At 42.7% G+C, this 17,353-nt stretch overlaps 1 protein-coding gene across 1 annotated transcript; it reads right to left on the reverse strand.

Annotated features, from left to right (window-relative positions):
• Positions 1 to 1,396: 1,396 nt before the first annotated feature.
• LOC308322395 (peptidyl-prolyl cis-trans isomerase NIMA-interacting 4) lies at positions 1,397 to 6,347 on the reverse strand. Its single transcript, XM_080773622.1, has 4 exons — positions 6,029 to 6,347; positions 5,736 to 5,812; positions 3,343 to 3,462; positions 1,397 to 1,721 (listed from the first exon to the last, which is right to left on the reverse strand). Exons 1-4 carry the CDS (start codon positions 6,063 to 6,065, stop codon positions 1,563 to 1,565), a joined length of 393 nt encoding a protein of 130 aa, XP_080629748.1. The 5' UTR covers positions 6,066 to 6,347; the 3' UTR covers positions 1,397 to 1,562.
• Positions 6,348 to 17,353: the final 11,006 nt, after the last annotated feature.

Genomic DNA, 17,353 nt, shown 5'->3' on the forward strand with positions numbered 1-17,353 from the left:
CTTTGGTGTTGTCCACAGTTAACAGTTTTGTATTCAGAAGAATCACTTTGTCACTTTCCCCATGTACTTGCATAGATAAAGAACATGAAATACAGTTTCCTCTCAGTTATTGGCAGTGCAACATAAAACGTAGAACCTATTTAAGAAACATATTTAGCTAAAAACTAGAAACATAACATGGACAAACATTTAAAGAGCCGCAGTTGTATGACAACGTGCAATTCATATAGAAAGTTAAAAGTTACCAACACCACACAGCCTATGGATAGTGCAATCCTTAAAAAAACGTTACCAGCAGTTTTATAAAGTGCTGTTGTGCATTCCAAAAGTGCAATTATTGTCAATTGTCTGTATTGAGTTGTTTCATTTAAATTAAATGTACTGTGCGATGTGCATTCCAAAAGTCCAATTAAGTCCAATCTGTATCGAGTTGTGCTTGAATTTAAATGTACTGCAAACTGTTAAATACTTCAATCAAACCCCTGCTTTAAATAAACATGTAAGTAAAGAATTAACAAACACACACTAACACTCAGGATTGAACACAATGCAGATTGAAAGAGGATAATTCAAGTTTTCCCTACAGCTGCAGATCGGAAATGCGCTCTAGATTCATCAGATTATAAAAAAAATGATTGTGTTGCAAATTGCTGCTAGCTATGGACCAGAGCTAGGGATGATGGTGATGCTGATTGTGAGAATGGATTATGGGCGATGGTAGCTGATACCGATTGTGATGGTGATGACCTCATACCGAGATGGTTGGTTACTCACCTGCCATCAATGGATATTTTCTAGGGTTGGGATTTTATACTAAAATGCTGTACCAGTTTGATGTAATTCAATTTCTGGAGAAGATAACTTGTCTTATCTGTGTAAGTAACAGTAACACAGTAAGACACAGTAACTTGTCTCTACAACACTGATCTCAGATTCGAGCTGTGCTGCAAAATAACAGGAAGGAAAACAGGGTGCTGTTTTTCAAACTGTTAACTGTGGACCAAAGCATTACATAATTTGGACCAAAGCATTACACTTGTTTACAATCATTCATCAGAACATTTAGAGACGTACAATACAAATATACACTTCTATAACCAAAAACAGGAAATCATAAAAGGAGGTAAACTGGGAAAAACATAAACAGTGAGGGGAAGAGGGGTGCTGAAAGATTGAAGGAAGTTTAAAAAAATCAATATAATTGTTGACATGCGCGCGCGCATGCACACACACACACACACACACGCACACACACACACGCGCAAATATGGGGGGGGAATAGGGAATATCTTTTGCACAAGGACATTAATATACAATATATTTGTTTTGCCCAAGTTGTATCATGTTTTCTGGTAAAATTTTTAGAAATACTAATAAATACACAAATCTGGCAATATTCCACAGTTTACCATTTAATTACCTTGCCCTGTGAACTGTTCATGAGAAATATAAAAATATGAAGCAGATACAGTAAATAAACAATGCAATTACTCAAATCATGTGCTAAAGAAAAGTTGCTTCAGAAATTATGTCCACATGTGAAAAGTAGAGGTTTTCCCAATTCACTTCTTGCCTTCTACCATAATAATATGGTAGCCATGTTTGGTCTTGACAGGGGGGTCCGTGTACACCGGTTTATCCATAGTGCTGATAGGCAAGGCAAACGCTGCGTCCTGGAAGGGCCCCACCATGGAACCTCGCGTCATCCAGCCCAGATCACCCTGTCACAAAGCAAACCAAAATCAGCCATTCCCACAAATTACTACACTTGTAATAACAATAACAATAATATCTCAAACTTATATATCACTTTTCTGAGTACACAAAAACGCTTTACATGGGCGGGAAGAGGAAGCAACAAATAAAAACAACTTTATTAGGAAATAAAAAACACTAAAAGGCCAATGAATAAAATCTTAAAAAACAGTGAAAAGAGTTAGCTAGGGAAAGCAATATTGAAGAGGTGGGTTTTGGGCAGCATCTCTGAGCGTTTTGGGGAGTGCATTCCACAGGGTTGGGGCAGCAATGGCAAAAGCTCTGTCGGCCCACTTGTATACATAATATAATATTGATTGTTTTGCTGTTATCAACCACTTATATACTAGCCGATGTACAAGCTCACAAGCGTTGTGATCCAGCTAATTTTGAAAGGTTTCACTTTATTGTTTTTAAATTGTCTGACAATGTATTGTGTGTACCCAAGTAAAACATCCAAATATCCAAAATACAAAGAGCAGAGATGACCATGATCCATGACAGCATACAGTGACATGCATTTTCATTCTGTCACATTATGGTAACTGGGTTGGTTAATTGTGCCATCTAGTGGAGATTTTCAAGTACCAACTACCAAGAGTGCAAACCTTCAGTCTAAACAGCTGAAACAACAACAGGTTTGTAACTTAAAGATGATATAGACAAGATTTCAGCCAAAAAATTAAATATATATATATATATATAAATGTACTTTTTTCCCTCTATCTTTCCCTGTATTATGATGCTGAGGCGTTCTCCTGCAACAGCACTCTCCCTTTGGCCCCCTATGGCTGAAAGGGACTGTTTATATCCACTAGAGTTTACTAGTCGGGACGTCGGGGGGGGATTTAAACTTTTAGTCAATTGCAGCACGAGGCTGTGACGGTGTGTTCAACCCATGTGGAGTGGGTTGTATGTGCTTATTTGTTTAAATGGTGGAAGTGAGTAATAGTATCATGTCACGGTTTGTCTCCGCCGCGGCGACTGCCTGCCCGGTGTGTGTGTGCCCGGCCGGCTTGAAGCATGCATTCAACCCGTGCTCGCCAACGGTGACAGCCGTCGCGGATCATCATAGCGATTTTTCTTCATTTCAATGAATAACCGTGGACAGAGTAGTTCACATGAACGATGCTGTGTAGTGGCTGGGGCATTTGAGGGGAAATATATGTTTTATATGCACGATTACAAATAAAAGAGAATTTAATTGAGAGCCAGTGAGTCTCCTCCTCCGCTACTTCCTCATTTGAGGGTCAGTCGTGTGATATTGCGATTACCGGTATGCTACAGTTACCCTTAAAAAAACATGTCAACTCAATGTCATTGTTGTAACTAAGATATCGATAGAAATTCATAATTTTTTTTATGTCATATTTAGCCATACGAGCGCAATATCCATAGCATCCCTCCCAGCAGCAACAACAATCCCATAGCCTGAAGTGGCTCGGCCAATAGAATGACAGGGGGAGGGGGGGGGGGGGTGGAGCTATTTGAATTCTGTGTACAAACACTGGAAACTTGTCTATATCAGCTTCAAGTTTAAACTGCTCTGAAAATCTAATAAAACCAAGGAACGTGCATTGTTCTTACTCCTTGTCTGGCTTTGTCTTCACTGAATTGTGACGCTACTTCGCTGAAACGAACCCCAGCCTTCAGCTTCTCCATCGCCTCCAAGCACTTGCCATGCTTCTCACAGAGGATATGCCGCACCTTGAGAGAGGGGAGGACACCTCTTGTTATGATTGAAGTGTAGAATAACTGCATGCTATCACTATTAAGTTTAAAGCTCCAATAGCATGTTTTCACACCCACTACCATCTACTCTGACATAGAAACCAATATTTTGCCAGCAGACCCAGTGTTGTAGCAATCTGGGGACCCATTGGCAAAAAGTAAATGAAAAAACAGCACCCTGTTTTCCTTCCTGTTATTTTGCAGCGCAGCTTGAATCTGATTGAATCTGAGATCAGTATTGTAGAGACAAGTTACTTACGGTCTTACGGTGTTACTGTTACTTACACAGTAAGTGTGTTACTGTATATAAGACAAGTTATCTTCCCCAGAAATTGAATTACATCAAACTGTTACAGCATTTTAGTATAAAATCCCAACCCTAGAAAATATCCATTGATGGCAGGTGAGTAACCAACCATCTCGGTATGAGGTCATCACCATCACAATCGGTATCAGCTACCATCGCCCATAATCAATTCTCACAATCAGCATCACCATCATCCCTAGCTCTGGTCCATAGCTAGCAGCAATTTGCAACACACAACCATTTTTTATAATGGGATGAATCTAGAGTGCATTTCCGATCTGCAGCTGTAGGGAAAACTTTAAATATCCGCTTTCAATCTGCAAAGCGTTTGGTTCATAAAAATCCACCGTAGACATGTTATGAGCTACTTTCTGTCAAGAAATTAATTAATCTAAGTGTTTGGAAGCACTCGTTTTTATTAACGGGTCGTGCTGCTGCCTCCTCCATTATGTGAAAATTCGAAACAGGTGGTACGCAGGGCAAATCCCTTCTGAGGCGCCAGTCCCAACCTAGCTCTGGTCGGGTCCATAGCTCTAATGCTGTCAACGGCAGCAAGAGCATTAGGCTATGTTAGCCCCTTTCGGAACCCTCAGTTATCTTTTCTGAAGTTTAGACGCGGTACCCTACGGTCCCTGACAGCTTATTCCACCCTCCATAGGATGCAGATGTAAATACTCTCTGTTCACGGAGAGTGGCGGCGCCGCTTGAGTGTTGGTGAGATGTTCCAAAGATGCATAACACAGCTATAGGAGACCTCCGCAACGTGTACGAAATGGCATTAACCGCCGATGCCGTTAAGTATTTCTTTTGTTGTTTTGGCTTCTATGAAATTCTCTCTTCCTCACTCCCCATGTCCCGCGACACAACAGCATTATAAACATCCTGCATGTACGCGGTCGGCCAATCAGAGGCAGTAACTAGGACGTGCAGCTAGCCAGTCTCGGTGCGGGAGGCGGTACAATGGGAAGTCAATAAGGCAGTCAAGGAAGAGAGAGAAGTTCAGCCAAGCAAAAATAATAAAAAAAGATTACATATACTTAACAGCATCGGCGGTTAATGCCATTTCGTACACGTTGTGGCAGTCTCCTAATAGCTGTGTTATGCATCTTTGAAACATCTCACCAACACTCAAGCGGCGCCGCCACTCTCCGTGAAGAGAGAGTATGTACATCTGCATCCTATGGAGGGTGGAATAAGCTGTCAGGGACCCGGGTACCGCATTCAAACTTTTTCCACCTCCAAGTGAGTTGTCCGGACATCTCACCCCGAATGTCCGGACAACTCACCAGACATCTCACCCCGGTGAGCTGTCTTCACTTTCGGGGTGAGTTGTCTCGGGGTGAGAGTTGAGTGTTTGGCTGTTTGCGCAGAGTGTCTGAGCTCTTTTTTTTTAATAGTTGACTGAATATGTTGAAACTATGATGAAAGCAGTAGCCATCATCATACAAGTGACAATAACACATTTGACAATAACAAAATAAAGCCTATCTGACTGAGGAGCACTGCCATACACATTATCCCCAAATGATCCCCCCACGTCCCCCTCAACGCTGCATAGAGAGAGTGAGAGACGCTCTACTCCTTACTTACAACAGTGTTCCACAGGACTTTGCTGTTAAATTAATAAATAATTAGTGCGTAACTGCACACGTCTGTAGGAACCGATATTGAATTATTGTAATGGGTACACGGTACCCAAAGTACAGACAACTCACCCCGCCATGTCAGAAAGTGAAGACAACTGACTTGGAGGTGGAAAAAGGGTGAGTTGTCTTGTTACCCAATTGTAACCTGTGTAATGTGTAGTGTATAGCCTACTATCTTGTCGAGTACCCGTACCATCATTTGGTTTTGGTTTCTCAATACTGTAGCAGCAATAACAAATTATAAAGATTGGCAATAACAGTAAGAGAAGACTATAAATCATTTCCATATTTCTTACCTTCACAGCTGTGCCTCCTTTCTGTGGCTTTTCTTTTTTGTCTGCGTCTCCAGCTCCCGATGCAGCTGCGCCTGCACCTGTACAATAACAAACAAGTAAACATGTGTTGAATTAAATATGTCAGTATGTGTCACGCAACATGTGAGCAGCCTCATGCTAACGTTAGCTAGCTTAATTTTAGCTTGGTGCTAGCTATTATAACTTCAGATTAGAGCAGCTTGCTAAATGTAATATGCTAATATAATAACCCAGTTGGAAGGTTCAAATCAGGCAGTGCCGCAGTGCAGACTAACCTTTACCACCTTTGCCACCCTTCCCCTTTGGAGGCATTATTAGAATGTCCTGAAACTGAAATTCAAGCAGCAACACTGGAAACAGACCAGGCGAAGGCGTCCATTCTGTGTTGTGACTGGTGACAGTCCTGCGTGAAACTGCGCACAAATTACAATGCGCAAGGCAAAATGAGCAGCAGATCCACAAGCGTACGGTCGCAATGTGAGCTGGTGGTGGCTTAAGTTGTATAGCGACTATTAAAGAGCACCAATGACAAGGCAATCTTTGCGATCATTTTAATTATCCCACTGGATTTATTTATTTGACGCTCTAGATGTCTATCATCAACACCATTTTTCCACCACTACTATTTTACCTGTTTGGGAAATCTGTCAGGTGTAGGCTAAATTATCTCAAATAACAGTTAGGACTCGTCATCTATTAAACAATGTGAGCTACACAGCACTGCCACGCATGTGATACATTTTATTAACCAATAGAATGCCATTACCTGGGCTTGGGGGCAGAGCTAAACTGTTACTATGGTGATGACAGTAAACCGTAAGACAGACTGTAAACACAAGAGTGCCATTTCGATTTTCGATTCGTTTGCTTTGGCTTTCCGACTGCTGGCTTCTTATTACAGTACTTGGGCTATAGGCCTACTTTAGATATTATTTTTTTTTACTTTACTTTCTATTGCTCTTTTTAAAGTAGCCTACCGGTATTCTATAATCCTACTTAAAAATACTTAAGTATGGATAAGTATGAGAATATCTTGTGCCTAGGCCATGGCGGTGTAGCAGATGTGTTTCTGATGAGACATGTGGAGAACAAGAGCATGCACGCTGTAAAGAGAATAAAAGTTGTCGAGTCCAAGAAGACAAGGACACAGAAGGCCATTCTCCAAGAGGCTGAAATCATAAGGCAACTGGAGCACCCTCACATAGTAAAATGCAGCAATGCTTTTGTGAACCGCGATGACGGATGCATCTACATCGTGATGGAGTACTGTGACGGGGGAACCTTAGATGACAAAGTAAAAGGGAGGAAAGCAAATGAATATTTTACAGAGAGCGCTATAATGACGTGGTTTGTGCAGCTTGCCGTGGCAGTGAATTATATACACACAGCGAAAATACTCCACAGGGACATCAAAACCTCAAATGTACTACTAACTAAAAGAGGTGTGGTGAAGTTGGGGGACTTTGGAATATCCAAAGTTCTGACCAACACGGTAGAAATGGCTCAAACGTGTGTCGGCACACCCAGTTACCTGAGTCCGGAGCTTTGTCAGGACATCCCATACAGCTCAAAGTCTGACATCTGGGCTCTTGGTTGCCTGCTATACGAGATCTGTTCTCTCCGACCGCCATTCACGGCTGAAAACCTGCTGAGTCTCTTCTACAAGATTATCAAAGGAGAATACAGCCGTCTGCCTGACTCATACTCTGGCGACATCTCTTCGCTGATCCAGGGGATGATCTGCTGCGACGCGGAAAGCAGACCCAGTGCCGCCTCCATCCTTGGCACTGCTTTTATGCAAGACTGGCTCAGGGAATACGTGAAGCAACGAGAGACAGAGGTGGTCAGCAGTTCCAACCGGGACATTGACAACGTCACTAGCACAGATCCAACCGGACAGTCCCACACAGCCGAAGGGGGACAAGACAGTATGGAGGTCAGTTCTGGAGATGTGGAGAAGGAAGATGCGATAAGTGTCGGGGGACAAACAGACTACTCTGAGGATTTTGATGATGATGATGATGATGATGATGAAAGCTTGTCCTCTCTCGAAGACCACAGTGAGCAGAGACACTCTACTCCTGTCAGCTCTCTAGAGGAAAATGCTTCCACCGAACCCTTTGGTAAAGCGCACAAAGGTTTTTATAGCTGTATAACCCCTGCTATGAAGTGTCAGCAGTCCTACATGGCTACATCATTGATACAGAAGTCATTTGCCATGTACATTGAGATTATAGGTCAAGCATGGACATACATGGAATTCATACTTGTCTACTGTCCTTTGCTGAAAAAGGGGGGCCTTGAAGGCTTGAACTAGTACAATAACAAAAACAAAAATAATAATAATAATACATAGTGGCTTAATGAGCATGGAATCAGTAATTAGATGTATCTTCTGTTTATTTATCATTCATGCTTTGGTTTAATTAATTAATTTGTTTCACTATAGTGTGTGCACTTGCAAACAAAACACTAAATCAATGTTTTGTGCATGCATGCGTGTGTTTGTGCAGCAGTTCTGACCTGTGCCCTACATTTCGCAGAGGCCCAGGACGTTTCAGAGCACAGAGAGTATCCAGATGACTTCGAGGAGGAGGAGGAAGAGGAGGATTTGGAGGCTTTGGTCCACACGGCCCGTGCTGCTCTCCATCTCTCGCCCCAGTCACAGTGGAATGATGATAGTGACCAACATGAGGAGGAGTTTCACCTCAGCGATGCCGGAGGCTTCGTCGTCACACTGAAAGCTCTGAGGGACCAGTGCGTAATGGGTAATAACTGTGTGTTGTGGAGCAGTGGTTCTCAACCTTTCCGTGCCATGACCGCTCAAAATAATAATCATATTTTAACTGGGGACACGCCACCCTGACAAGCACTTGGAATTGGAGGAGTTTAGGCATTCGATTTAGTTTGACTCGCTTCCACATAAATATTGTGAAAATAGCCACACAGCTTGTAGATCAACTATTTTCACAATGTTTGCCTCTTTCTTATTATTTGACAATTTGTCCAATGTTTGACCAGCCTTTATAGTATAGTTTGTTGATTACTTTTGTTTGTTTGTTATTAAAAGAGTCTTAAAAGTCCTTTAATTGTCACTTCACTGTCATCTGGGGAGTGGGACCCCAAAAGAAATCACGTGGTTCCGACCCACTGTACGTGGAGGATATATTATAGAGTTGAGCCAGTGGTCATTGTTTGATTCTCTGTGTTTTCATTGCAGAGGACATCGGGTCTTCTCTTTTCGAGGACATTAGGGGACACTTTGAGAAAGGCCTCAGTCCAAAAGACCTGCAGCCACAGTTTGAGCACACACTAGGAGTGGACCGCCTTGAAACCTGCCATCTCATATCTACAATTGACCAGGAAACAACCTAGGCCTGGCATCTTATTTCTAGTTGATAATTTACATGCAGAACACTAGGTGGGGATAAAGAGTTTCCAACCTACTTTTTAGAATACATTGCACCATGAATGGACTAATTGGTCTATAATGAATCACTCTATACAGTAAGATCCATAACTATAAATGCACATTTAATTCAAAGACAGAAAATGTGTAGGCCCTACTTGTGCGATAACAATGTTGCATTCATACTGTCGCTGTCTGAGACATGGCAGAAACCTCTGTATTTCATCTTTTTATGTTTTTGATAAATAAATGCCCTATTTTATACATTGTATGACAGTGTCACTTAAAACTAAAAGTAGATAGATCTACAAACACTTTGAATTGTGACATGTGCACTTGTAGAAAATTAAGATTTTTGGCCTATATTGACATTGTAAGTAATCAGTAAAGCTTAAGTCTGTGCAGTGTGGATTTTTATTTTTTAAATAGTTAACCAATGAAGAAATGTAATTTGGTCCTTTGGAACACAGGTTATTTTTTTCAATTTCCTTTTGGACATACAATGCTAAATTTGTCAAATAAAGCTGTTTAATTCATTGTCAAAGTGTCTTCATGCATTATGAATTCCCATCTCAACAAGACCTGAATAAATGTAGGCTTAGTAGGAGATTTGAGTTGCATGCAAAGGAAGAGCAGGGTGCACTTATCATCACACCATCAACTCATTAGTCAGCCAGAGATTTCCCTTCACATTGGGGGCACATTCTCTCTCTCTCTCTCTCTCTCTCTCTCTCTCTCTCTCTCTCTCTCTCTCTCTCTCTCTCTCTCTCTCTCTCTCTCTCTCTCTCTCTCTCTCTCATCCTCTGCATAATGTTACATGCATGCCATGCACGAAACCTGCAAAAACCCTGCTGCTATAATTAGCATGCACAGACACCCGATCGATGAGAATGATGAGGTCTATGTCAGGTGAATTCATGAATGCTCTGTACATCTCTGATATAACTAGGGTACTTGTCACTGGTCATCAGCCATGGAATTACAGTATGGGGAGGAGTTTAGTTAAGAAGACTTTCCTTCGATGAAAGGATGTCTGCTGTCATGGACATGAATTTGACGGTCTTTCCCTCTGCCCCTTCATTTTGACACCTGAGCAGTGCGCACACATCCGTTTCCTTTGATGGTATCAAATTATCACCAGATTCCATGATGACAACTGCAAACACTTACAGTATAGAGACCCTTTGGAAATTCAATCGGCATGCTGTGATACATTAACTTTTATTTTTATCCCACGATTTTGCAACCCATTTTTTCACCCAGTGTCAATTATATAATGTAATCCTGGGCGCTACACTTCCTCTGCCAACATGGGGCCCAAAGGGCCCCTGATAGCCAAGGGCCACTGGGCCACGGCCCCACTGGGCAGCGGACTGACCTCATGCTTCCTTCTATGCATGAGGAGTCCAAGTTGATTCACCTGACAGGGGGGAGTTTCCCGGCCAGACGTAGCGCGTGGAAAGAACGGAAATTAAGGAAAGGATTACTGCATTTCTTTTATGAGGGTATACGTTGTTATTATTATTATTATTGCGACCACAGTTCGCATTTACTATGAAATCGTGCATTTCCCGACAGTCAGTTGTTTGGTTGGTCACCCCCAGGCATGATCATATATGGCCATGCCTCGTGACATCATCAGGGATCTCTGATGTCATCAATATTGACCTCAAACCCTTAGATCCTTAGATCTCCATATATGAGACCAGTTCTGACATTCCATATGTTGATCCCTCCCCACCCGTCCTTCATTCCTGTTCTGACATTCCGTACGTTGATCTGACCTCATCAAACCCTGTACACTCAAGAAACGCTCCATATATGGCCAGTACAGAATTAATTCCATCTGACACCCCATGCCAAAGTGCCAGCACTCGCCCAGCTGTCTGCGTGTACGCCCTCAGGGTGTCCTACTGGTCATTACTTGCGCAAGCAGAGCGTGCAAGTAATGTTTTTCGTCAGGTGCTACGATGCGTAACATAACTGCACTCGTCAGCATATGTTTCAGTGTCATGTTGCATATATGACGTGATGAAGATATGTATATATGTAGATATGTAATGTATTGCCAGGGTATAATTGGTTTTCGATGGTGATGTAATGATGATATGTTTCAGTGTCGGGTGGATTATATGCTGCTATAAACGGGACACATACGCATCAAACGACCCCCATAGCGCGTGTGTGCGCGCGATATTTTTGTGTTTTTCCGTGTTTTTATCATCTTTTTAAACCTAAATTTAACAAAATCAACAGCCAATGAAGGGCCCCAGGAGCTCTTTTCAGGGCGTCAAACCTATAGTACCTCACGGTCCAATTTCCCCAAAGGGCCCCTGATAGCCACGGGCCACTGGGCCACGGCCCCACTGGCATGCATGCATGGATGGATGGATGGATGGATGGATGGATGGATGGATGGATGGATGGATGGATGGATGGATGGATAGATGGATGGATAGATGGATAGATAGATAGATATATTATAGCAGTAATTGACTGAGACATCGAGCGTGCGTCCGCAACTGGTTGTGGCCCGCGGACAAAGCCAATTCGGATCGTGACGAATCATGACAATGAACACAATATTTTGGGACGATCAAATCATTAGAAAGAAGAAAAGAAAGTCAGGAGACAACACTATTTGTTTTATTTTTCGTCTTATAAATTATTTGATCGGCCCAAAATATTGTGTTCATTGTCATGATTCGTCACGATCCGAATTGGCTTTGTCCGCGGCGTAACCGTCTGTAAATAAATTATATTAAAAGTGCCGATGGGAGAATGCATGGGGCTTCCACTTCCTGGGCCACTCGCTTTTCTGAAAGGGGGCGGGGACTGCGGCGCTCTATAGAGTCTCACTCTAGACATTTTCTGAAATATGGCAGCCTTATGCAATAGAGCAGGTGTTCCCAAACTTTTTTGGACCAGGTACCCCTTTTGGGGTAGATATTTTTCCAGGTACCCCCTCATCCTCGCAACACGGATAACAATATATTTACAACCACAAGCAGTGTTTCCTGCAGGAAAAAGCTTTGGCATGGTGCTGGGCACAGGCCGCAATTTTAAATGTAGACGTCTAAATGTAGACGTCTAAATGTATACAGACGTCTAAATGTGTACGTCTAAATGTAGACGTCTAAATGTGTACGTCTTCTCTTATGGGGGTCCCTGGCATATCTTTTCAAATGGGGGTCCACAGGCTAAGTAGTGTCAATTTGGGGGTCCTTGACATGAAAAAGTTTGGGAACCACTGCTTTAAACACTTTAGCACTTTATGAACATGAACAAAATAGATGGGTCCCCCCTGGAACTCCCTCAGGTACCCCTGGGGGTCCCCGGACCCCACTTTGGGAACCACTGAGGTCACAGCTCCTTTAAGTCTCCTCCTTGCCCCCCGTATAAATAAATGCCTTGCCCCACCTCCACCTCTTCCTTCTGTATTTCCGCATGGAACGAGGTGGGTGTCTTTGTTGTTCTCTGTATAACAAAATAAGCATTGTACTTGTTGCAAAATCTGTTTAGAGAGGAGTCCTTGCATTAGGAACTAACGTGGAGACGTGTCTGTGATTATTCCTTGTCAGGTATGTTAAATAGTATTATGTGTTGTGTTACTATCGCTCATCCGAACTGTATTTCTGCATGGAACGAGAGAGGAGTCCTTGCATTAGGAACTAACGTGGAGACGTGTCTGTGATTATTCCTTGTCAGAATAAAACGTTGTAGAGAGTTCTGGGTCCGTTTGTCCATTCAACACAACAGAGAGAGAGACAGACTACACCGGTTACACTATAGGATCGAAATCGAATGATGAATATAGTCTATTTCAGGTACATGTCACCAGCCTGCCCATGGACTTGGGAAGTGCATGCCCCTTCCATTTTTTACACATGCACATTCATCTGTTTCCTTTGATGGTATCAAGTTACAATTATGACACCTCCAGACCCAAACTAAAAGTACTTTTTGAACAGCCACATTGGAAATTCAATCATCAGCAGATTACTTAGAACATATTTACATAGAAGGCAGGTATTACACACAAACTACAAACTCTAAACTATTTTGTTTCTTATTTATAAACATATATATTTATTTTATTATTAAGTCTGGTGTAAATGAATGATTCAAGTGATAGTCGTCAGTCAGGCTATTCATTTTGTGTCCGAGCATAGGCATGGTAACGCCCCGCCTCTGATTGGCCTACCGACACTGCCCGTCTTGATTGTCCTCTTGACTGTTACGCCGTGGTGAGAAATAATACAAGAGAATGACAGAATGCAGCCTTGTAACTAACTTGTACGTTTTTCTGTAGAAGAGGCAAACTAATAGTTCGGAAATGCGCACCGGGAGCGCACTCGCCTATATAGTTTGCATTGCACAGAGCGCTCAGTGCGCTATTTCCGAACGCGCCCATTCACAGGGCTGCCCAACGACGTCGAGTCTGTGGGGGCTATGGGGCTATAGCCCCCATGAAGAATGAAATAGCCCCTTTTAGCCCACATGAGGATTTTCGTGGACATTTTATATTAACATTACAGATTTTCTGGGAATTATTGACACTCTGTGACTCTGTCACAGACTGCATACTAGCGTATTTACACATGCTCTGGAATTCCGCCGGCTGTTTAGAGGTGTTAAAAGTACTCAAATGCTAATCGGGTTTCTTTTGTTTTCACCTAGCCAGGTATTATATGCCTACAGTACAGTGCCCATAGGCGGCGGGTGTGTAAGGCAGCAACACTGACACATTCAGCGGAGTGACTGCTGTCTCTGTGCCGTCTGTGAATTGAGCCATGAGCCGCGACACCGGGAGGGGCAGCAACACCGCCGGGTAATCTACACAGACTATAGTGAGACTACACACTGACTCGAGAAAAGACCCATATCGTCCAAAATAGGCTAATCAGTCGCTGTCTGTGTATAGGCTAATTAATTGGTAAAAGTATGCTAAATAACTCAATTTTAGACCATTTGGGAAATAAATAAATCCGCGGCGGCGATAGTCCCCCCCAACGCAATTCTGTAGCCTACCCAAAGTAGGCTACCAGTGAAAACATCAACTTATTTTTTTCCACCGCTGTGGGGGGGGGGGGGGGGGGGGGGGGGGGGGGGGCTGCGGGGAGGCGGGGCTGCGGGTAGCCCCCATGAGGATCATCAGAACTATTCGGTTCTGGCCGGCCCGGCCCGGCTGCCATGTCTCACCCTTTGAGTGTGACAGTCACGCAATTTAACCCTTTACCACGCACCACGCCACACATGCCATTTCACAGGCATTATTAAAAACTATTTTCTCCGCGGCTCCGCCGCATAATAACGCGCGCTCATGTGTGCGTCCTCACAAACGGTAAAATAGCCGATCTGCATGAGATCATGCAGCTGATATATATGCAGTAGGACTGGGTAAACAGTGGACCAAATCGTCAGCAGGGTCCCTGACTGTGACTCATGGAAATGAGCCATGGAGAGTTTAACATCGCTTCGAAATATTTTTCATGGAAGACAATATAGACACAAGTTACAACAAGTTAGGTGTGTGGTGTGGCGTCTCTTGCGTGATATGAGGAAGTGGAACGGTGCCAGTAGCCCACATTATAGGGACAAAGTCGTGTGTGCGTGTGTGTGTGTGTGTGTGTGTGTGCTTTTTTCTGTTCAGAGAGAGAGCCCAGCCCACAGATGTGTTTGAACTAAGAAAATGCAAAAATAAGGCATTTATAGTGACTCATAGGAATAGACTAAGTGACAACCAGGAATAGTCTGGTGACCACCGGAGAGACGGGTGGCAGCCGGTAATTAACTGACGGCACCCGGGAGCAGTATGGGTTAGCGCCCCAGCCTGTGTCTTCCGTGAGGAAGAAGCCCAACAAACCCACGGTGAGGCCTTTAGGCTAGGAGGGCCATGCAAGCCTCAAGCGGAGCCTGCGGCACCACCAAGGGCAAGGTGGAGCCTGCGGAACCGTTGCGGCTTGAGAATCCACCATTCCTGGGGGAAAAAATGTAATGGGAACTATACAAGTTTCATTGGTATTTCTCAGTCGTTTAATTCATTCACTGCAAAGGACATACTGCTGGAATCAGTTGACTTTCATCACACCAGAGGAAAGTCGAGAGAGAGAGAGAGAGAGAGAGAGAGAGAGAGAGAGAGTGAGTGAGAGAGAAAAATTGTCACCATTGTATTTGGGTGCTAATTTGGGGTGAGAGGAACTCATGCTACAATCTACAATTTAGGCATTTAGCAGACGCTCTTAATCCAGAGCGACTTACATTAAGCAAGAACAAAAAGCATGGGGAATACATCACATAAAAACATTTATCATGAAACATGCGTAAGCTAAGAAAGTAACAGTGGAATATCTATAATGAAACTATACATATAAGCTATACATCTATACTACTATGATATACATTATGTACTATGACGTGCTATGACTACATACAATGCACTTATGCTGTTTAGTGTTTACATAACATGCTATAAGTCTGTATCAAATGCTATCTAAGTCTACAGAATTGCTATATCTAAGGGGGTGGGGTAAGTGCTATGGGCCATGATGGAGTCTGAAAAGGTGGGTTTTCAAACTACGGCGGAAGATTGGGAGTGATGCTGCAGTTCTGACTGCAATGGGAAGTGCATTCCACAGTTTTGGAGCCAGCTATAACAAGCTATAACAATATCTGACTGAGCACTAGGGCATTAACATACTAATCGACTAGTCGACTAGCAAAACACTAGTCGACACTGTTAATTGACATCCAATTATTCGCTAATATTAATTTTAATATATTTTTATGATTTCTATGATTTTTCTTTCTTTTCTACAGCAGACATGCAGGCATTCAGCTGTGAGCTCGGTTGTTTTGTTGGTAATTCGCCAACTTCAGTACTAATCCATTCCTGGCTGATTGTTTTCATATCATATACAATAATACAAGCCTATACTGTATGTGGGTTTTGCCGTGCGGTGGGCGGCAAAACGTAACATGCTATGCTGTTCCGTAGAACGGTCTTGCGCATCAAAAATAGCAGATTTACAAGCTCACAACGCGTCCATCCGTGAGTCATTGTGGACTTGCAACTTTGACTTGAAACAGCTGAGCTAATTTTGGCCAATCAGAGCGGCATTCAGCGTACTCTAGTAAGAGAGTGGCGACACTCGCGTTGACTCCCAATGGGGAAGTGCTCATTCTATCTCAATGGGATAGTTCCAATGTTTGGAACTATAGCCCATATAGGTGTCGCCATGCACTCTCTTAGTACTATTCCACTCGGCCTGCATTCACCGGCTCTGTTTTGCTTCACTCGCTGGCTGTTTCAGAACACGATGTTCTAATGCTTGATTGGATGGAATAAATATCATATTTTACCGCCGACTAATCGACTATAAATCGATTTTGATGGTATTCGAGTCGACTATCAAAAATCATGTTTGGTTAATGCCCTACTGAGCACCTATACACTCTCTCTTTCTTGAAGATTAAAGACTATATAATGCATAAAGACGACAGTGAAGACTTGCTGGCACATAAGGAGTGTCGAAGAAAAGTTTTTCATCATCTTGGACGTATTCGATCGTTTGATTCTGTCATTTGTAAGGGGCGCTAGCTAGCCCCTTCTATAAACAGATTTTGTGCACACGTCTCAAGATTTGCCATTGACCACGGTAAGAGAATTCCGGTCAAATGTCTGCAAAATGTTGTCCCCGCCCGTCTCAAGTTTTGCCATTGACGATGAACAGAGAAATTACGTCAGAATTGACATCAAAACATGAAAACGCCATTGACATTTAAGGGAAAATGTACGTCATATGTAAACATGCAAATCGGCTAACCAATCACAGTCAACAGGCATTCTGATTGGCCAGTATTAGATGATTACATGATTAATGATGTACGATGATAAGAGCGCCCCTCACTTCACGCAGGTGTGATTCATTTTAATATAATTATATGATATTCTATATTTAATACATACCCTTTTTGTTGTGCGGTTTCCAAAAATGCCTTTTCACTATACACAATACAAGGTTGTATGGTCATGATTCACCAGGACACACTGGATAGAAGCTTGATTATACGCTTACAATAATTGATTGATGAAATCTCTATGGGAAAAGAATGCAAAGAATTACCACCACAACTGCTATGCTACTATCTATGCTACACTAGTGGGCTAGTGCTGCGTGGATTTCAACAT

This window comes from Protomyctophum bolini (assembly GCF_963924005.1).
Source record: "Protomyctophum bolini genome assembly, chromosome: 10".
NCBI lineage: Eukaryota > Metazoa > Chordata > Actinopteri > Myctophiformes > Myctophidae > Protomyctophum > Protomyctophum bolini.

Bases quoted from the DNA above. Each gene is read 5' to 3' on its own strand.
- LOC308322395 (XM_080773622.1), bottom strand. From the start codon at position 6,065: ATGCCTCCAAAGGGGAAGGGTGGCAAAGGTGGTAAAG. The intron at 5,813-6,028 runs GTTAGTCTGCAC...GTTATTGTACAG, and splicing joins GGGTGGCAAAGGTGGTAAAG to GTGCAGGCGCAGCTGCATCG. The intron at 1,722-3,342 runs GTAAGAACAATG...GCTTTGTGACAG, and splicing joins AAGACAAAGCCAGACAAGGA to GGTGATCTGGGCTGGATGAC.